Source organism: Palaemon carinicauda, chromosome 38 (assembly GCF_036898095.1).
Source record: "Palaemon carinicauda isolate YSFRI2023 chromosome 38, ASM3689809v2, whole genome shotgun sequence".
Taxonomy (NCBI): Eukaryota; Metazoa; Arthropoda; class Malacostraca; order Decapoda; family Palaemonidae; genus Palaemon; species Palaemon carinicauda.
Genome location: NC_090762.1, coordinates 52570062 through 52592473, shown reverse-complemented (window position 1 = coordinate 52592473; position 22412 = coordinate 52570062). Strand labels below are relative to the sequence as shown.

At 49.1% G+C, this 22412-nt stretch overlaps 1 protein-coding gene across 2 annotated transcripts in view; it reads left to right on the top strand.

Moving 5' to 3' along the window:
• The window catches only part of LOC137630627 (zinc finger protein ZFP2-like), a 63497-nt gene that overhangs the window by 4764 nt on the left and 36321 nt on the right, over window positions 1-22412 (top strand). For both annotated transcript variants that reach the window (XM_068362233.1, XM_068362234.1), the window contains exon 4: window positions 20060-20511. In XM_068362233.1, the coding sequence (XP_068218334.1) occupies window positions 20086-20511 (426 nt within the window). In that variant the 5' untranslated portion in view covers window positions 20060-20085. The remainder of the gene's footprint in view (window positions 1-20059; window positions 20512-22412) is intronic.

Genomic DNA, 22412 nt, shown 5'->3' with positions numbered 1-22412 from the left:
GTGGTTCCAAAGGAAGCAATCCCCACTGTCCAAATTTCAGTGGAACCTGATGTGGTCATGGCTCAGTCCATGCACGAGTGTCGTTTGGATTCCGAGGATGATGAACGGATCTCCGACGTCTCGGAAGACACGGAGAAGACGCTTATGGCTCAAGGAGCCGAAGAGGACGAAGACAAGGTGGAATACACCGAGTCGGAGATTGGAGCTACTCCCTCGTCCATCCCTCCGCCTACTCCTACACCGACGGAATTGTCCCTTCCGTCTACCTCCTCGACCCCGGATCCTTCCTCTTCCACCCAAGAACTGATCCGACTGATTAGAGCTGTCATGGACGACAGACTGAAGGAGAACCAGGAGTCCATCAGGTCTATGATTGGATCCAGAGACACGAAGAAGATCTCGGTCAAGGATCTCCCAGCTTGCTCTCATGCCAACCCGTGGAGGTATGCAGAGCATATGGTTATTGCGACCGGCAGGATCTTTGTTAGTGACAAGATCGGCACGGTCCCGTTGGAAGATGTGGAGTTCTTCCCAAGCTTCGAGGCCTACCCGGACTGTTACGTCCGACTTCGTTCCGAACCTGCCTCGAAGGAGGAGACCGAACCTAAAGAAGAGATAGTGTTCGATCTCGCAAAGGCCCAGGCTATGCTAGCCTCCGCATTTAAGAGCAGGGGCTTTACCTGCTCTAAGCTTCCTGCCTTGAGCAAGAAGCATCCTACCTATGTCGCACCTGACACTGCGATTCTTCCATTTTTGGAAAAGGCCTTAGCTGCATGCCTTAAAGCGGCGGAAGAAGGGAAACCCTGCCCTGCACTGGAGGAGTGCAGACCCTTCTCCATCGTGACACCCCCTGACACTAGGCAATGGAAAGATGTCCAACATACTTTCGTCGTGGGTAGGCTCGATCCTGACGTCGCCGGACGTCAGTTTAATGAAGACCTCCCTAAGCTCAACGACCACCTCCTTCGCCGGGAACAAGACACGAAGGAGAGGCTTGCAGCTTCGCTTTCTCATCAAGTCCAACTTGAAGTAATGGCCTGTGACACAGCAGTACCCGATCACTACATGGTACTGGCCAAATCCCACTTACTCACGGTAATGAAGGACTTGTACCATTTCATAAAGGCTCGTAGAGCCTGTCGTGAATTCGTGTTTGTCGGTGCCACCGTGAAACACGAACCCCGGAGGCTGATTTCCTCCAACATCTGGGGAAAGCACCTGTTTCCTTCCGACCTTGTCAAGGAAATAACTGACAGAGCCGCCACGGAGAATAGGAACCTTCTCCACAAGTGGGGCATGTCCAGAAAAAGGAAAACCTCTCAGGACGATGGACCTCAGCCTAAGAGGAAACCTCAGAAGCCGAAACCCCAGCAACGTCAACAACGACGTCAGTTTCCGGGACCCGCTACCTCCCAAGTGGTTGCCCAACCACAACAGACCTTTCAATTGGTCCCCCAACCGGTGTTGTCACAGTCACCGGTCTTCACCCCTGCCTTTGAGCAGCCATCCACTACCTTTCATGCCAGAGGTAGAGGCTCGTCCAGGGGTGCAAGCAGAGACGCCTCTCGTCGTCCCTCCAGAGGTAGAGGAGGAAAGGGAGCTAGCGGCCGAGGCAACAAGTCCTCGGGACACCAGAAGCAATGAAGTGCTTCCGGTGGGAGGAAGACTCCGCCAATTCCAGGATCGTTGGACCTTCGATCCTTGGGCACACAGCATCATCAAGAACGGTCTAGGCTGGAGTTGGGTGCAACCACCCCCAATCTTCCAGCGGTTCTTTCAACCATCAACCCCCATTCTGGAAGAATATGTTCTAGACCTCTTGAACAAGAAGGTGATAAGGAAGGTAAAGTCCACCAGGTTCCAAGGGAGACTGTTTTGCGTTCCCAAGAAGGACTCAGACAAGCTCAGAGTCATTCTGGACTTATCCCCCCTCAACAAGTTCATAGAGAACAACAAATTCAAGATGCTGACGCTTCAACAAATAAGGACCCTTCTGCCTCAAGGTTCCTACACGGTCTCTATAGACCTGGCGGATGCCTATTGGCACATTCCAATGAACCATCACGCTTCCTCCTACCTAGGATTTCGACTCCAAAGGAAAAGCTACGCCTTCCGGGCCATGCCATTCGGCCTCAATGTGGCCCCTCGGATCTTCACAAAGCTGGCGGATGCCATAGTACAACAGCTCCGCCTAAGAAACGTCCAGGTGATGGCCTACCTCGACGACTGGCTAGTCTGGGCTCCCTCGCCCGAAGAGTGTACAAAGTCTTGCGACGAAGTTACCCAGTACCTAGAACACCTGGGATTCAAGATCAACGAGAAGAAATCTCGCCTCTCTCCGGCTCAGAAGTTTCAGTGGTTGGGAATCCACTGGAATCTTCAGTCACACCGCCTTTCCATCCCCCAGAAGAAAAGGAAGGAAATAGCAGGGTCTGTCAAGCGACTACTGAAATCCAAACGCATTTCAAGACGACAGCAGGAACGAGTTCTAGGCTCTCTACAATTCGCCTCAGTGACAAACCCAGTGCTTCGTGCACAGCTAAAGGATGCCGCGGGAGTCTGGAGACGATCGGCATCCATCGCTCGAAGAGACCTCAAGAGACGGCTTCCAAACAGACTTCGACGCCTCCTAAAGCCGTGGTCGGAAGCAATGGCCCTGAAAAGGTCCATTCCTCTCCAACACCCTCCTCCATCACTCGACATCCACACGGATGCCTCACTGGAGGGCTGGGGAGGTCACTCCCACCTGAAACAAGCTCAAGGGACCTGGTCTCCACTATTCAAGACGTTCCACATAAACATCTTGGAGGCCATGGCGGTCCTTCTTACTCTGAAGAAGCTATCCCCGCCGCCCTCGATCCACATCCGTCTAACCCTAGACAACTCAGTGGTAGTTCGTTGTCTCAATCGCCAGGGCTCAAGATCGCCCCAGATAAATCAGGTGCTTCTCCCAATCTTCCGTCTGGCGGAGAAGAAGAAGTGGCACCTGTCTGCAGTTCACCTACAAGGATTCCGCAACGTGACAGCGGATGCTCTATCTCGGACAAACCCGATAGAGTCGGAATGGTCTCTAGACGCAAGATCATTCTCCTTCATCTCCCATCAAGTCCCAGAACTTCAGATAGATCTCTTTGCAACGAGCGACAACAATCAACTTCCTCTGTACGTAGCCCCGTACGAGGACCCCAAAGCAGAAGCGGTGGACGCCATGTCACTGGACTGGAACAGATGGTCGAAGATATACCTGTTCCCTCCCACCAACCTTCTGTTGAAAGTCCTCTCCAAACTGAGAACCTTCAAAGGGACAGCGGCCCTAGTGGCTCCCAAGTGGCCCCGGAGCAACTGGTACCCCCTGGTCCTGGAGCTGCAGCCCAAGCTGATCCCTCTCCCGGGCCCAGTTCTCTCTCAACAAGTACAGAAGTCGACTGTCTTCGCTTCATCATCGAAAATCAAGGACCTTCATCTCATGATTTTCTCTCCCTTGCCGCAAAGAAGAGGTTTGGGATCTCGAAGAAAAGTCTAGACTTCCTAGAGGAATACAAGACCGAATCCACGAGACGGCAATACGAATCATCCTGGAGGAAATGGGTCTCCTTTGTTAAAGCAAAAAATCCTAAAGAAATCACCATTGATTTCTGTATGTCCTTCTTCATTCACCTTCATGGACAAGGATTAGCAGCCAATACGATTTCAACTTGCAAATCGGCTTTGACTAGACCAATTCTATATGCTTTCCAAATTGATCTGTCCAACGACATCTTTAACAAACTGCCGAAAGCATGTGCTCGCCTACGCCCAGCACCCCCTCCGAAACCGATCTCCTGGTCACTAGACAAGGTGCTCCATTTCGCCTCCAACTTGGACAATGATTCATGCCCCCTCAAGGATCTGACTCAGAAAGTTATATTTTTATTTGCTCTCGCCTCGGGAGCTCGAGTCAGCGAAATAGTGGCATTATCAAGAGAAGAGGGACACATCCTGTTTGCTGATTCAGGAGAAGTGACCCTCTCCCCCGATCCGACGTTTCTCGCCAAAAATGAATTACCCACCAAAAGATGGGGCCCTTGGAGAATATGCCCCCTGAAGGAGGATGTCTCTCTATGTCCAGTAGAGAGTCTCAAGGTCTATCTTCGCAGAACTTCAAACTTTGGTGGAGGCCAACTCTTCAAAGGAGAAACATCGGGCAGCGACCTGTCACTGAAACAATTAAGAGCGAAAATCACCTACTTCATTCGCAGAGCGGATCCGAACAGTACACCCGCTGGTCATGATCCTAGAAAAGTGGCATCTTCTCTGAACTTCTTTCAGAGCATGGACTTCGAGAGCCTTAAGAACTTTACGGGCTGGAAGTCCTCGCGAGTTTTCTTTAAACATTATGCGAAACAAGTGCACGAAATCAAACATTTTGTGGTAGCCGCAGGTAGTGTTATGAAACCTGCACCTAACTCTGCGTAGAACAGTGAGTTACTTGGGACTCTAACTCTTCGGGTGCCTATGTTGACCCTCGAGTGATTCATAGTGATGTCTAAAAACACTTAGTGCTTTTATAACTGTTCTTATCCCAGGTGAAATGTCATAGTGTCACACAAGTGCCGCATGCCTTGAGCATGATGTGTTATTTAAAGACTTGCGTTCCTCGAGAACGAGTACCTACTAATCCTGAAATTCCCTTTCAGATTCAAGAGCAAGCCTTTATTTCTATGTACATTATTATTACTGTAAATGAACTTTACTTTTTGCTGTAAATTATTTAATTTCTGCATTGTGAAATAAAATTTCTATTTTATTACTTGTGCGTCTCTTTCAGCTCCTACTTACTATGAAATACATACTGTCATAGTTTTATTTATTCCTCCTTTCTTATGGTCATGAAGAATTTAAGATGTCTATTCCTAAATTATATTCACCTTGTCTCAGTAAGGTTCCTACACGAATACTTACTTCTGATAATCAGGAGATGAACCCTACACACAGTGCCCAACCACCACTGGCCTACTTCAGAATGTTCCTATACAAATATCAAACATTCTGCTTCATCTCTAAGCTCTTAAAAGCTCTTCTGTCAAGATGAATAGCCCTTCAATACCACTTTGACGTCGGCATAGCCCATGGGAACTTCCTACCAATGGGGGGCAGGATACTTCGTTCCTATGGTTCTTACCTAAGATTACTTTGCTATTTTGTCAATGCCTAGGCACTTAACTCTGGGGGAAAATCTACCACGATACATTGATTCTCTGGTACTCTTCCATCAGGACGCCATGGCTTGAGCCCAAAAAACGGATTTTGAGCGAAGCGAAAAATCTATTTTTGGGTGAGATAGCCATGGCGTCCTGATGGACCCTCCCTACTACTTCGTCAGTTTGTTCCCACCCTACACAATTGTATCATGGTGATGGGCAGCAACTGGCGCCAGGATAAAGACGCTCGTGACGTCATTAGAGCAATGGCGTCCGTTTGTTTACGTCTCGAGTATCAGTAGTAGCCACGAGTGAGATTAGCTGTGGAACGGCTCCCAGCTATTCTCAGCCCTTACACACCGAAGCGTTAACTCTGTTCGGGGTGGAGATAGCTATGTGGCACGACCAGACATGCGTGTCCCCTGTTGTATTACGATGTCTTAAAGGGAAACCTTTGAGATACTCGCTCCAGAAGTTAGAATTCTGTGATAACCTGTGGTTAAATTCTCTGGGAATATCTTAGTAGTCTTATACCCAAGGAAGCTACCAAACAGGAACCTTCCATCAGGACGCCATGGCTATCTCACCCAAAAATAGATTTTTCGCTTCGCTCAAAATCCGTTTTTCTCTTTGAAAATGACACTCGTTCCTTTTGGAAATGAATAGTTTCAGAAATATATCTATGTCTATATCCACCAATAATGGAGGACCCCCAGTGGGAACTCAGGGTTTTGGGTGGGGAAAACATACTGGGGAAACGGTTTATAATGGTAAAACAAGACTTTTCTTCTCTATACATTACCCGACAGGGCATGACCATACAGTATATTGTTGTTACAGGTTTAGTCAAAGCTGTGTTACCTAGTAGCTAAGTACTTTTAAGTTTTAAGCTCTATATGCTTCATATATATATTCAGAATTGACTGAGGCTAATCTCGGTTTGTGTTTAAAATTCTTTTATATATTGATATCAAGACATAGCCTAACCAGATACAGTATTATTTTGTATTTAGATATGTATCGATACCAATATTTTCATTGATACCAAATACCACTCTGATATTACTATTAATATTATTATTGTTATTATTATTAATTGTTAAACTACCAGCCTAGTTGGAAAAGCAGAATGCTATAAGGCCAGGGGCTCCAACAGGGAAAATAGCCCAGTGAGGAAAGGAAACAAGGATAAATAAAATATTTCAAGAACGGTAACAACATTAAAATACATATCTCCTTTATAAACTATGAAAACTTTAACAAAACAAGAGGAAGAGAAATAAGATAGAATAGTGTGCCCAAGTGTACCCTCAAGCAAGAGAATTCTAACCCAAGACAGTGGAAGACCATGGTACAGAGGCTATGGCACTACCCAAGACTAGAGTACAATGGTTTGATTTTGGAGTGCCCTTCTCCTAGAAAAGCTGCTTACCATAGCTAAAGAGTCCCTTCTACCCTTACCAAGAGGAAAGTTGCCACTGAACAATTACAGTGCAGTAACCCCTTGGGTGAAGAAGAATTGTTTGGTAGCCTCAGTGTTGTCAGGTGTGTGAGGACAGAGGAGAATATGTGAGAATATGCCAGACTATTCAGTGTGTGTGTGTGTGTAGGTGTAGGAAAAATGAACCATAACCAGAAAGAAGGATTCAATGTGGTACTGTCTGGCCAGTCAAAGGACCCCATAACACTCTAGCGGTAGTCTCTCAACGGGTGGCTTGTACCCTGATACTTTAGCACTACTAAAATGATATGTGAGAAGAAATAAACTGCTCTTCATTGACTTAAAAAAATATGAAGCATTGTAGCCTATCTCCTGAAATATGTGGTTAATTAAAGATAATCAATTATGAATGTGAAATTTGTTTTATAATCAATAAATATGTCGTATAGTATGAGAAGAATCGACACGATGACATTCAGTTTCTGTCTCTCCATGATTTTCATTGCCCACAATCCCGATCCATACATCACAGTTGGGATAGTTACGTTCTTATACAAAACTCTCATTACATTCATTCCTAACCTCTTATTCTGTACCACTCACACTGCCCCCAACACTTTATATCCTTCATTCACTCTGACATACATCTGCTCCCACTCCTCCATTTGCAGCAACAACACACCCCTTAGAAAATTTGATAGAATAAGAAATAATAATTTCATAGGTTTCAGTTAAATGAATAAAAAATAGTAAAAAAAGAAACTTGATACCACTGTATTTATATTTAGTTGATTATCAAAGTTTGAAATTTTATGATTATAATTTAGGAAAAGGTTTTCACCTTAGTCTTCACTTAGGCAATTCTAATGAGGTAATTATCCATTGCCTCTTATGCTAAATACCCATTCACTCTACTGAAAAGGGAAGAGCTGACAAATTTTTATTAGCTAGGATGTTTAAAATTGGCCATCCATATTTATTCAACTTCAACCACTAATTGATTGGCATATAATTGATGGAGTTTCTATCTACTTCACTACATAATTCTGCATAAGTTCTCTTCATTATCATTTGGTTGATATGCCGGGTTTCGCATCGCGAGCAACCTAGCGAGTCTTCGGGAGCACTAACGACCAGGTTATCGTCTTCACGATCCCCCCCCCCCCCCCCCCCGCAAGCGCAGAACAGCGCGCTCGCAGGAGGAGGGGAAGTCTGCAGAGAGGTCTAGGCACCATTCTTCTTCTTCCTTTCAGGCAGGCCTAGTGGTATCTACTCCGAAGGATCGCCCGATCCCCTTCCCTCCAGCGGGAGTCCCTGACACTGCGTCTGTCAGTCAGCAGCCTGGGTTTGGGTCCCTTATCAGAGCTGTCGTCGAGGCTGTTTAGCCTGCCTTCGCTGATTTGGGCCTCAAACCAACGTCAGTCTCACCCCCGCTGAAGAGGAAGAGAGGAGAAGAGTTCGCGGTGACTTCTCCCAGGGTCAAACTGGCTCCTAAGAAGTCCGTAAGAAAGGCTCCTTCCCCCCTCAGACGTTCTCTCCTTCTTCTGTGGATGAAGCTTTTCCATCCTCAGGAGAATCTACCGAGGTGAGACCTTCTCCCACCGCACCAATGGGAGAAACTCCACCACGAGTAGGAGAACCATCGCGTACAGGTGTGGAGAAGAGCCCTCAGACTTCTTTGCTAGAGTCCTGCATCCCTCCTAGGAGGGAACCAAAGGACTCGAAGACCGTCCCAAAGTCTTCATCCAGGATTCGATCAGAGCCAGAGAGACCCCAGGAGAACGTCCGCGTGTCCCCCCAGGTAGAGCAGTTGGGACAGGAGACTTGCTGCCAATTCACCAGGAGGAGAGCAGCACGATTCAGAGCATGCCTTCTGGCAAGTCCTGACCTTGATGAGGCATCTCAACAAGTTTAAGGACCCGGAGACCGCCCCTCGCGAAGGCAAGGATACGGTCCTGGACCAAGTCTATGGCACTCAGAAACCCCCTAAGGCCAGTGCGGCTTTGCCTTGGTCCCAAGGGGTGAAGAGTGCCAGAGATAAGGTTGAGGGCCAGCTCTCTGAGCTCACCTCCTCCAGCCGTTCCTCTGCTGGCAATAAGCTCCTCCCACCTCCTCGTGTTCAACAGAGGAGGTACTTTGAGATCATGGGGGAGCCTTGTTTAGCTCTTCCGCTCCACCACTCTGTGGAAGAGCTTACCAGGGGAGTCTCTCTTGAGAGACTCTCCATCCGGCAGGTGACATTCTCGGCTACAGAGATCCTGAGTCAGGAGAAGGTCGCAAAGTGTGCCATGCAGGCCACTTCGTGGCTGGATGTCTGGCTGGGATCTCTGGGCATCCTGCTGCGATCCGAGGATCCATCCAAGGAGAGCACCAGGAAGGCCCTGGAGACCTTCCTCCTCTCGGGCACACGTACCATCGAGTTTCTAGCCCACCAAGTTTCGAACTTGTGGGCAAGCTCGATCTTGAAATGTCGTGATGCGGTGGCTGAGAGGTTCCACTCGAAGGTCCCAGCCGTGGATGTCTGCAAGCTCAGACACTCTTCCATCCTAGGAAAGAGCCTGTTTGAGCCCAAGGATGTGGAACAGGCAGCTGAGAGGTGGAGAAAATTGAACCAGGATTCTCTTCTCCAAAGGGCTCTCACATCGAAGCCCTACAAACCTCCAGCACCTCAACAACCTCGCCAGTCCAAGTCGACGAAACCGGCACCGGCAGCAAAGACCAAGGTGTCCAAACAGCAACCCTTTCCTGTCAAAGACAAAAAGGGCGGAAAGTCCTCCAGGGGAGGCAAGAATCCTAGAGGGAGCGGCCGAGGCCGCAAACGCTAGGATTGGCAATCCCCTTGCATGTCCACCAGTGGGGGGATGCCAGAAAAGTTGCGCATTCAGGTGGCAGCAACTCGGGGCCGATTCCCGGACGATCTCCATGATCAGTCAAGGATATCGCGTCCCGTTCATAACATCTCCACCTCCCCTGACAGCGAATCCAGTGTCGTTGAGCTCCTATGCCATGGGATCGGTAAAGGGGCTATCCCTACGGGCAGAAATCGAGACCATGCTCAAGAAGGATGCTCTCCAGGTCGTCGACGGCTCCCCAGGTTTCTTCAGTCGACTCTTTCTTGTAAAGAAGGCGTCTGGAGGCTGGAGACCCGTCATCGATCTCTCAGCCCTGAACAAGTTTATCGAACAAACTCCGTTCAGCATGGAGACAGCGGACACGGTCAGACTTGCAGTGAGACCGCAAGACTTCATGTGTACACTGGATCTGAAGGACGCGTACTTCCAGATTCCAATCCATCCATCTTCCATGAAGTACTTAAGATTCAGCCTAGACAACAAGATCTACCAGTTCAAGGTGCTGTGTTTCGGTCTCTCCACAGCACCCCAGGTATTCACCAGAGTGTTCACCCTGATATCTTCGTGGGCACACAGGATCGGCATCCGTCTCCTCCGCTATCTGGACGACTGGCTGATCCTGGCAGACTCGGAATCGACCCTTCTTCGACACCGAGACAGGCTTCTGGGACGTTGCCAAGATCTAGGGATCATGGTAAATCTCGAGAAATCTTCTTTGCTTCCATCTCAAAGACTGATGTATCTAGGCATGGTATTGGACACCAATCTCCACAAAGCTTTTCCATCAGACGACAGGATAGCAAGGCTGAGGAGGGTCGCAGATCCTTTCCTCAGACGAGAAGAGCTTCCAGCCCAATCGTGGTTACGTCTTCTAGGTCACCTTTCCTCCTTGGCTTGTCTAGTTCCGAACGGCCGCCTCAGGATGAGATCCCTGCAATGGCGGCTCAAGTCCCGGTGGAATCAGGGTCACGATTCCCCGGACGTTTTGGTCCCTATGGGGCCCGCGGAACAGACGGACCTTCAGTGGTGGGTGACAGACGACAACCTCCGAAAGGGAGTGGATCTTCTCGTCCTCCCCCCGGATTTGATGCTGTTCTCGGACGCTTCAAAAGAAGGGTGGGGGGCCCACGTTCTGAACCACAGGATCGCAGGCCTATGGTCAGAATCAGAAAAGTACCTCCACATAAATCTGCTAGAGATGAAGGCCGTGCATCTGGCACTTCAACAGTTCCAACAGACCCTGGCGGGTCACTCCGTGGTGGTGATGAGCGACAACACCACGGTAGTGGCTACTTCAACAAGCAGGGAGGTACCTTTTCACAAGAGCTATCCCATCTTGCAGTAGAGATACTGAGATGGGCCGAAGTCCACTCAATTCCACTATCGGCTCGCTTCATTCCGGGCAAGAGGGATGTGCTCGCCGACAGTCTGAGCAGAGCATCACAGATAGTGAGTACCGAGTGGTCTTTGGATCCTCTAGTAGCCAACAAAGTCCTGACTTTGTGGGGTTCCCCGACAGTGGACCTGTTCGCGACAGCCTTGAACTTCAAGCTCCCGCTGTACTGTTCCCCAGTCCCGGACCCCAAGGCACTCTGGCAAGATGCCTTCCAACAACTGTGGGACAACATTGACGTTTACGCCTTCCCACCGTTCTGTCTGATGAGAAGGGTGCTCAACAAGACCAGACTATCGGTCAACCTGTCAATGACCCTAATAGCTCCGCTATGGCATCATACAGAGTGGTTCCCGGACCTTCTGCAGCTCCTGACGGAACTCCCGAGAGAACTTCCTCCACGACACGAACTACTCAAGCAACCACACTGCAACATCTTCCACAAAGCCATAGCATCGCTTCGGCTTCACGCCTGGAGACTATTCAGCATCTCCTCACAGCGAGAGGCTTTTTGCAACAAGTTGCGGTGAGGATGTCTCGACACCTGCGAAAGTCATCTGTAGGGGTCTACCAGGCGAAGTGGAGAGTCTTCTGTGGTTGGTGTCGTGGAAGGGGTATCTCTCCCCTCGATGCCACTATTCCAGCAATAGCGGAGTTTCTTGTGTATTTGCGGGAAGAAATGCGCCTTTCGGTCTCGGCAGTGAAAGGCTATCGCTCAGCCTTAAGCCTAGCCTTCAGGCTGAAAGGAATGGACATTTCCTCCTCGCTGGAACTTTCGTTACTCATACAAAGCTACGAGCTTACCTGCCCTCAGTCAGAAGTGAGACCTCCTCCATGGAACGGGGTTCGAGTCCTCAGGTCTCTTAAGAGACCTCCGTACGAACCATTACGCCAGGCTTCTGATCGTCACCTGACTTGGAAGAAGGTATTCCTGCTCGCTTTGGCCTCGGCTAAGCGAGTCGGTGAACTTCACGGTCTCTCCTAAGACGTCGCCCATTCAAGGGCATGGGGGGAGGTAATGTTTGGGTTCGTCTCTGACTTTGTAGCCAAGATTCAAAATCCTGGAGTTCCGGACCCCCGGTTCGACTCCTTCAGGATTTAGAGTCTCCGTTCCGTATCAGATGACCCAGACCATCTCCTACTATGCCCAGTAAGGAGTCTGAGGCTCTATCTTAAGAGAACGGCTGCAGTTCTTCCTAGAGTGCAAGCTCTGTTTGTGAGCACAGGAAGGACGAAGAGGAGGGTCGCTAAGAACACCGTCTCAGCTTGGATTCGCAGGGTCATACACCATTCCCTGAATTCTGTCCCTCCTCCGTCACGTCGCCCCAGAGCACACGATGTCAGAGGCATCGCTACGTCCCTGGCATTCAAGAGAAATTTTCAGTGACGCAGGTTCTACAAGCTGGGGTCTGGAAGCGTCAAACGACCTTCACAGCCCACTACCTGCAGGACGTGACCCACAGGAGGATCGGTACTTTTTCTATCGGCCCTGTGGTGGCTGCACAACAGCTGGTCTAACCTCAGGCTCCTTAATGGACAAGTAGCAGAAGGTTGAGGGCATTGTTACCCGGTTTTAGTCTGCATGAATGAAAAAAGTATGTCTGGCCCTTACTCTTTTCTTCATCCTCCCCTCTCTTGGGGAAAGCAGCATCCTGGGTTCTCTGCATAGCTGACCTCAAACCACTGCAGGTAAACCATGCTTCCTTGTGTTCCTAGTATTAAGTTAATACTGTCGCATCCCCCATACCCTGACGAGGTGGTATTGGGAACGTCCTATCCTAGAATTCCATCTAAAGGACTTCAGGTCAACTTACTAGGACGAGTCACACTTCATTCCTTCACACACAAGCTTATGTAGGCCGCATGTTCCTTGTGGAGCAAGGGACTTGTGAGGTGCAGGGACTCCTTATCTCGAGTACTACATACTCGGATTCTTGAGTCCCCGGGCAAAGCCAAAGCCAGTAAGGCTGGGACTTACCACCCCACCCTACCTAAGGGTTAAGTCACCCAATGTAAATAGCGTGGTTTGTATTTCGGTTACGGAACAGATGACATTCGGAGATAATTTGTATTTTTCCTAACCATACAAACCTTAGCTATTTACACATACTTGCCCGCCAGCCCTGTCCCCTGGGAAGTCCTACCTCTAAGCGAAGTGAATCAGTTCACCGGTGTGTGAGGGGGGAGGGGTTGCTAGCTACCCCTCCCCTACCCCCTCGCTAACTAGCGATGGGGTAGTTAACCCTTGTTAAAAATCTAATGGCTCGTCATTTCAGCTACGCCGAAAGTAATACCCAATGTAAATAGCTAAGGTTTGTATGGTTAGGAAAAATACAAATTATCTCCGAATTTGTCATGTTAGAGGTGTCTCATGTGGCTTCACCCATCTCCTCTGCCACTCCAGACTCTACGGTAGCTGCTTGCTTAGTTTCCTCCGATCCTGACCATCCTCCGAGGGGGAAATTAAGTTCAGCATCAGTCTCTCCTTCTAGTGTTTCTCTCCCTCGGGGGAGTTCACTTACAGAGACTTCTTCGGAAGACTGCTGACGGTCAGCTTGCTGATCCAACGGCCCCCAGAGGGTGCTTCCATCAGAAGGCTTGCCTTCCTCTTCGCCTTAGAGGCCTTCCTTCACCTGTCGTGAGGAGGCCCCTCTTTGGTTCAACGTCGTCTATGCGGTCCCCCGCAGAGGAACCTCTAGACCGATTGTCCATCACTGCACCTGCAACCAATCTTGTGACTTCGGTCCTGGACCTCTCTGCAGATCGTTCGCGATCTCCTTCGGTGGATGATCGTCCTTTTAAAGGACACGTCGACCATCCGACAGACCTGCCGACCTTCCATCACCGTTTCTGCATGGGCCTTACAAGGCTCCACCAAATTGCGCTTTTGCGCGCCATCGTACTGGGCACGACACGCCCACGCACCCTGACCAGCGCTCACCAGCAGCTCGTCAGGCACCAACGCTTCGGCGCACCACCCATCTTGCTCGCCCTTACGCAAAGCAGCAACCTCACGTGCCAACATGCACCTACGCGCCAATAAGATCAGAGATCTCCTATGAGCCATGCGCACACGCGCCAACGATCTCCTGCGCGCTAGCACTCAGCTGTGCGCCAACGTTCACCTACGCGCCAGTTACTTGTGCAACAGCTCTCTCTTGTGCCCCCCACATCACGCTCTCCTGAGCGTCATCTTGCTCGCCAACTAGCGCGCCAGTCAAAACCTGCGCGGCAACTTTTTCCGGCGCGCCAGCGCTCACTAGCTTTGCGCTTACCTGTGCGCCAATTTTCTCCTGCGCGCACACATTCTCACGCACAGAGATACACACGCACCCTCTCTCCTAAACACGCGAGGCAACAATCTCCCGCGCGCCCATCATGATTCTGCTGCGTGGCCGCGCACTCGGAGATATTCTCCTGCGCGCGCACTAATTCTTCTACGGACGCGCGCAAACATCATGATTCCCCTGGGCGCGCGTGAATATTTTCCCTCGCGCGAGCGCCCATGCCCTCCCTCGCGCGAGCGCCCATGCCCTCCCTCGCGCGAGCGCCCATGCCCTCCCTCGCGCGAGCGCCCATGCCCTCCCTCGCGCGAGCGCCCATGCCCTCCCTCGCGCGAGCGCGCGGACCAAAAGGAACAATGTTGCCACCGCCTCATTCCCCTCCGCCTCATTCCCCTCCGCCTCATTCCCCTCCGCCTCATTCCCCTCCGCCTCATTCCCCTCCGCCTCATTCCCCTCCGCCTCATTCCCCTCCGCCTCATTCCCCTCCCCGCAAGCGCATACCACCGTGCATTGTGGGAGAAGGGAAACATGCAGAGGGGTTCAGGATCCCAAAGCTACATCCTAAGGTGAACCCACCCATTCCAGTAACTCCTCCCAGGGAACCTTCGGTCCTTTTCCCTTTAGGGAGTATGTTTGACAGTGCGTCTGTCAGCCATCAGCCCTGGTTCAATGCCTTCATCAGAGCCGCAACCCAGGCTTCAAAGCCTGTCCTGTCTGATCTAGGACATGGAATCATGGCTTCCTCTACCCCTTTGAAGAGGAAAAGTGGAGTTCTGGATGCGGTCACTTCATCGAGAGCGAAACTGACTCCACTCAGACCGTCGAGGCAAGTTCCTCCTATTTCTCGGACTAACTCTCCATCCCTTTCGGACGAAGATCTCCCGTCACCTAGGGAACCACGCGAAGAGAGACTTTCCCCCATCGCACCAATGGAGGAAATCTCTCTTCACGCCAAGAGTTCCTCACAGTCCGAGAATAGAAGGGACATGCCACACTCATCGATGTTGGAGTCTTACATCCTTCCCCGGAAGGAATCTAAAGACTCCAAAACATTGGCGCCAAAGTCCTCCACTAGGGCTAGGATGGAGCCAGCCAGCCATTCAGGGAATGTCCACGACTCTCCCCAAGAAGAGCCTTTGAGGATAGAAGGAGACTTCGCTGCAAGTCCTACAACAGGAGGAGACCAGCAGGAGTCAGAACATGCATTCTGGCAGGTTCTGACTCTGAGGGTTCTCAACGGGTTTTCCAACACGGAGATCCCCCCTTGAGAGGGCAAAGACACGGTCCTAGACCGCGCAGCCCTGCCCTGGTCTCAAGGGGTAAAGAGTACCAGGGACAAGATCGGCCAGCAGCTCTCTGAGATGTCCTCCTCCAACCGTTCCGGTACCACGAACAAGCTCCTCCCACCTCCTCGCGTACAGCAGAGGAGGTACTTCAAGATCCTGGAGGAGCCTAGTTCAGCTTTTTCTCTTCACCACTTGCTGGAAGAGCTAACCAGGGGAGTCCCTCTTGAGAGACTCTCCAACCGGCAGGTCTCGTTCTCGGCAGCCAAGATCCTCAACCAGGTGAAGGTCATGAAGTGTGATATGCAAGCTACTTCGTGGCTTGATATCTGGTTGGGGACCTTAGGTATCCTGATACAATCTGAGGATTTCTCCAAGGAATGTACCAAGAAAGCTATGGAAACCTTCCTTCTCTCGGGTACTCACGCGATCGAGTTTCTTGCCTACCAAGTCTCGAACTTGAGGGCAAATGCCATCCTGAAACGTTGGGATGCAGTAGCTGAGAGATTCCACCATAGGGTCCCTAGCACCGAGATCAATAGGCTCAGACATTCCTCCATGGAGGGGTCTCTTCTGTTCGAGCCTAAGGATGTGGAACATACTGGTGAGAGGTGGAGGAAGTCTCATCAAGACTCCCTCCTCCATAGGGCTCTAACAACTAAGCCCTATAAACCTCCAGCACCACAGCAGTCCCGTCCAACCAAGACCACAACGACGACAACTGCAGCGAAGACACCGGTGTCTAAGCCCTTCCCTGTCAAAGACAAGAAAAGCTAAAAGTCCTCCAGGGGAGGTAAAAATCCTAGAGGGAGCAGCCGAGGCTGCAAACGCTAGGATAGGCAGTCCCCCTGCATTTCCATCAGTGGGAGGATGCCTACAGAGTTGCGCAAACAGATGGAAGCAACTCGGGCCCGATTCCTGGACAATCTCCGAGATCAGTCGAGGATATCGCGTCCCGTTCATAACATCTCTACCTCCCCTGACCAAGAATCCAGTGTCGTTTAACTCCCATGCCATGGGATCGGCAAGGGGGCAAGCCCTTCGGGCAGAAGTCCATACCCTGTTGAAGAAGGGCGCTCTCCAAGAGGTCCTCGACGGATCCCCAGGCTTCTTCAATCTTGTAAAGAAGGCATCTGGAGGCTGGAGACCAGTCATCAACCTCTCACCTCTGAACAAGTTTGTCAAACAAACTCCGTTCAGCATGGAGACGGCAGACACGGTCAGACTAGCAGTAAGACCGCAAGACTTCATGTCCACACTGGACCTAAAAGACGCGTACTTCCAGATCCCAGTCCATCCATCTTCAAGGAAGTACTTGAGATTCAGTCTAGACAACAGAATATACCAGTTCAAGGTGCTGTGCTTCGGTCTTTCCACAGCACCACATGTCTTCACTGGAGTGTTCACCCTAGTATCATCTTGTGCACATAGGATTGGCATCCGTCTCCTCCGTTATCTGGACGACTGGCTAATCCTAGCAGACTCGGTGTCAACCCTTCTTCAACACCGAGACAAACTTCTGAGACTTTGACCAGATCTGGGGATCATGGTAAATCTCGAGAAATCCTCTCTGCTTCCCACTCAAAAACTAGTATACTTAGGCATGATTATAGACACCATTCTTCACAAAGCCTTCCCATCAGATGACAGGATAGTAAGGCTGAGGAAGGTCGCAAGACCTTTTCTCAGACGAGAACTTCCAGCCCAATCGTGGCTACGTCTCCTCGGTCACCTTTCATCGCTGACCCGTCTAGTTCCCAATAGTCGCCTCAGGATGAGATCCCTCCAGTGGTGACTCAAGTCCTGGTGGAATAAAGCACACGACTCCCCGGACATCCAGATCCCCATGGGACCTGCGGAACTGACAGACTGAGAATCTACGAAAGGGAGTGGATCTTCTCGTCCTTCCCCCCGGATTTGATGCTGTTTTCAGACGCTTCAAAAAAAGGGTTGGGGCCCACGTGCTGCACCACACGACCTCAGGCCTCTGGTCAGAGTCAGAAAAGTACCTCCACATAAATCTCCTAGAGATGAAGGCCGTCTTTCTGGCCCTTCAACAGTTCCAACAGTATCTGGCAAGTCACTCTGTGGTGGTGATGAGTGACAACACCACAGTAGTGGCCTACATCAACAAACAAGGAGGTACTTTTTCACAGCAACTATCCCATCTAGCAGTAGAGATACTGAGATGGGCCGAAATCCACTCGATACCACTATCGGCACGCTTCATTCCAGGCAAAAGGAATGTGCTCGCCGACAACCTAAGCAGAGCATCTCAGATAGTGAGTACCGAGTGGTCTTTGGATCATCTAGTAGCCAGAAAAGGCCTGACTTTGTGGGGTTCTCCGACTGTGGACCTCTTCGCAATGGCCTTGAACTTCAGGCTCCCACTGTACTGTTCCCCAGTCCCAGACCCCAAGGCTCTCTGGCAAGATGCTTTCCAACAATGGTGGGACAACATCGACATTTACGCCTTTCCCCCGTTCTGTCTGATGAGGAGGGTACTCAACAAGACCAGAACATCGGTCAATCTTTCAATGACCCTCAGCTCCGCTATGGCATCAAGCAGAATGGTTCCCGGACCTTCTGCAACTCCTAACGGAGCCACCAAGAGAATTCCCTCCACGACGCAATCTACTCAACCACACGCCAACATCTTCCACAAAGCCGTAGCTTTGCTACGACTTCACGTCTGGAGACTATCCAGCATCTCCTCTCTAAGAGAGGATTATCGCAACAAGTTGCGATTAGGATGTCTGGACATCTACGAAAATCATCAGCAGCAGTCTACCAGGCAAAGTGGAAAGTCTTCTGTGGTTTGTGTCATGAAAAGGGTATTTCTCCACTCGATGCCACTATTCCTCGTGTATTTGCGTGAAGAAATGCACCTATCAGTCTCGGCAGTGAAAGTCTATCGCTAGAACTTTCTATATTCATACGGAGTTATGAACTTACTGCCCCCAGTCAGAAGTGAGACCTCCCCTATGGAATGTGGTTCGAGTTCTCGGGTCTCCTAAGAGACCTCCCTATGAACCATTACGCCAGGCAACAGATTATCACCTGACTTGGAAGACAGTGTTCCTGCTAGCTAAGACAGTGTTCCTGCTAGCTTTGGCCTCGGCCAAGTGAGTCGGCAAACTTCATGGTCTCTCATATGACATCGCCCATTCAAGGGGATGGGGAGAGGTAACGTTCAGCTTCGTCCTTGAGTTTATTGCTAAGACTCAGAACTCGGGAGTAGCGGATCCTCGATTCGCCTCCTTCCGGATTTCTAGTCTCCGTACTGTAACAAATGACCCTGACCATTTCTTACTATGCCCAGTAAGGAGTTTGAGGCTGTACCTCAAGAGAACAGCCGCAGCCCGTCCTCGTGTGCCAGCACTATTCGTCAGCACAGGAAGGACTAAGAGGAAGGTCACCAAGAACACCATCTCTGCATGGATTTGCAGGGACATTGACCTGGCCTTGAATCCAGACCCTCAATTGCCCCAGAGCACATGATGTTAGGGGCATAGCTACGTCCCTGGCCTTCAAAAGAAATTATTCAGTGACGCAGGTTCTTCTAGCAGGGGTGTGGAAACGTCAAAACACGTTCACATCCCACTACCTGCACGACGTGACCCACTGGAGACTCGATACTTTTTCTATCGGTCCTTTGGTGGCTGCACAACAGCTGGTTTAAAACCTCGAGCTCCTTATTGGACAAGTAGCAGAAGGTTGAGGTCATTGTTACCCGGTTTTAGTCTGCATGAATGAAAAGGTTTGACTGGCCTTTATTCTTTTCTTCATCATCCCCTCTCTTGGGGAAAGCAGCATCCTTGGTTCTCTGCATAGCTGACTTCAAACCACTGCAGGTAAACCATGCTCCCTTGTGTACCTAGTATTAAGATTAATACTGTTACGTCCCCATACCATGACGAGGTGGTATTGGGAAAGTCCTAGTCTACAGTTTTCCATTTAAAGAACTTCAGAAATACTTTCTAGGACGAGTCGCACTTCTACATTCCTTCACACACAGCTTGCATAGGCCGCAGACCTTGCGTAGCAAGGTTTTAGCGGTATGGAGGGGCTCCTTATTTCTTGAGTGCTTACACACTCAGGTAAGGAGCCCCCGGGCAAAGCCAAAAAGCCAGACTGGCTGGGACGTCCACCCTTCCTAATGGGTGAGTCACCCCTATTAAATAGCGTGGTTTGTATTCCAATTACGGAACAAAAGACAAATTCGTAGATAATTTGTATTTTTCCTAATTATACAAACCTTAGCTATTTAACCAATCTTGCCCGCCAGCCCTATCCCCCTTGAAGTCCTACCTCCAAGCAAAGTGAGCTCAATCACAGGTGTGTGAAGGGGAGCGGTAGCAAGCTACCCTCCCCTACCCCCGTTAACTAGCAGTGTGGGTAGTTAACCCTAGTTAAAAATTAATGGGTTGTCATTTCAGCTATGCCGAAAGTAATACCCCTAATAAATAGCTAAGGTTTGTATAGTTAGGAAAAATACAAATTATCTACGAATTTGTCATGTTGAGGACTTTCTGTATTGCAAGTTCGACCTTTTATGATTATGTATCCTCATTATAAATATTGAATGATGATAACACCGCAAATGTATACTTCTTTTCTTTCCAGGAAAATTTTGTAAGTCATCTACCAAAATGGAGGCCTCAACGACAGAGTTGAGCCAGTACACCATATCAAACATTCAGGATTGTGAAAGAGATCATGGAACAACAGTAGTGATTTCACCAAATGAAATTATCATGAAGGTAGAAACAGATGATAAGATTATACAACAGTGTTTGGAGATCAATGGTTTAGAAAATGATGAAGATGAGGATGATGACCTAGTGAATCCCAAAGAAGAGTGCGATGAAAATGAATTTAGTAATGAGGAAAATTTAATGGAAGATTCTGAAACTAGAAAAGCACTCAGACGAAAAAAGAGTAAAAGACCAAGAAAAAAGTATGAAAAAATTCAACGTTTAAGTAGAATTTATACTTGTGTCGACTGTCCTGAAACATTCTCACGGCTCAGTCAGCTACGTGCTCATTCGAGAATTCATACTGAAGACCAAACAGAGGTAAGTGATTGTTATTATCATTATTACACTACTAGCTAAGCTACAACACTAATTGGAAAAGCAAAATGATACAAACCCAAGAGCTCTAACAGGGAAAGCAGCCCAGTGTACAAAGGAAATAAGGAAGTAATGAATAAACTGTAGATGATAACAAAATAAAGAAATATTAAGATCGATAATGTTATGTATAAACTATGAAATGAGACATGTTAACCTGTTCAACAGGAAAACATTTGCAGCAAGTTAGAATTGCATTCAATAATTAAGTTCCAATGATTTAACTACCAGTTGTTCGTACACAAAACAAAACTTTGTCATTTAAAAGGATTTAAATCTGATGAAAGCTGGAGACAGACAATGAAGAATTATCAATGATCTGGCAACCTCTCGCCACCAGTGCATTGGGTGGATAGGCTCTGGCTTGCACTGGGCACGCCATTACAGCACCGGCCTCTGTCCTATCTGGACGTATGTTTTGTATCTGGCCTTCGAAATTTTCTTCCTTTTTGTTAACTGTTTTTTATAATTTCAGTATGAGTGCGAAGCAAGTTTTGTGATAAGAACTTGTCTTGGTGTGGATGGTCGTCATTATGGAGGATTTGTCTCGGTCTGGATGGCCATCATTGTGGAGAACTTGTCTCTGGGTGTGGATGGTAATCATTGTGGGGAACTTGTTCGGGTGTGGATAGTCGTCATTGTGGAATGTATATGAGCCATTTAGATGTCGATCCTCATCTTTTGTATCTGGCGTGTAGAGGACATTGCTGCACATCAGTCTCTCCTTGTGTTGTGTGTCGGGAGTAGTTACCCTCCCAGGGGGAGAAATTTTATGGTAGAAAGAAAAAGAAATCTAGACGGATCATTCTCCTTCGAAGGCTTTGGCTTCAAAAGTGAGAAAATCATCTAAATGTCCTTTTCCAAAATCTGAAATTCCCCTTCCTGCTCCTTCCTTCTTAAGTCTTTCAAAGGATTAGACGACGAAGGATGGCCACCAAGTATTCTAGCAGGATTTTCCTGACTATGTGAATTCTATTGCCTTCCATTGGAAAGCATTAGATCCTTTGCTTGAGGTTGATCCTGTTGCGGTATCCTTATCCCCATTCGTTGAGTGTGCTCTAATTGATGCTTGCCGCTCGCGACATCTCACCAGAGAAGTGTTCTGTTGCACCATCGCCTTGACCTCCTCACCCCCCCAGATGCTGAAGCCTTGACGAGGATGGGGGGCTTGGGGATTAGCAGCTGAGCTCTGATGAACGGGGGAACTGCTTTCCCACTGGACCTTGATGCCCAGTTGTTGATCCAACTAAATTAGTCAGCACTTTCTCTCTTTCTTTTGATTATTTATTTTACTCTCCCATCTCTTCCTCTTTGGCATGAACTTGTTCACCACTTTGGTTTGACTGTTTCTTTGGATTTGGCATAGGGTGGAATGGATGGCATACCATCTCAACCTGTACAAATTTAGATGCCAACATCTACTGGCAGACCCCATTGGGTGCAGACTTAGTCTGTTACTAGTCGGGCTCCAGTGATCCGGTTTTAAGTCGCCCATATTTGCGGGTAATGGGTGATGCCAGGCATTGGAGTCGTCTGTGGGAAGGGCTAACTACCCCCACTGACCAGTGTACGCCCACCTAAAGAGAGGCAGCCCCTCTCTAATAGAGGACTGGTTTCCCACTGAAGCCTCTTCTCGTGTTGGGTCACATGGAATAGGAGGACTGACATCCTAATATAAAAGGAGGATAACCGGGCTTCCTTCTACTTTACTAACCAACCCCTCTGTTGATGACCTGGAAACTCTAGAGGACCTTTTACGGATGCTCAAAAACAAAGTAATATGGGTAACATAGGGATACTGCAAATCCTAATTACAATGTCCTGTATAAAACATTTGAATGCTA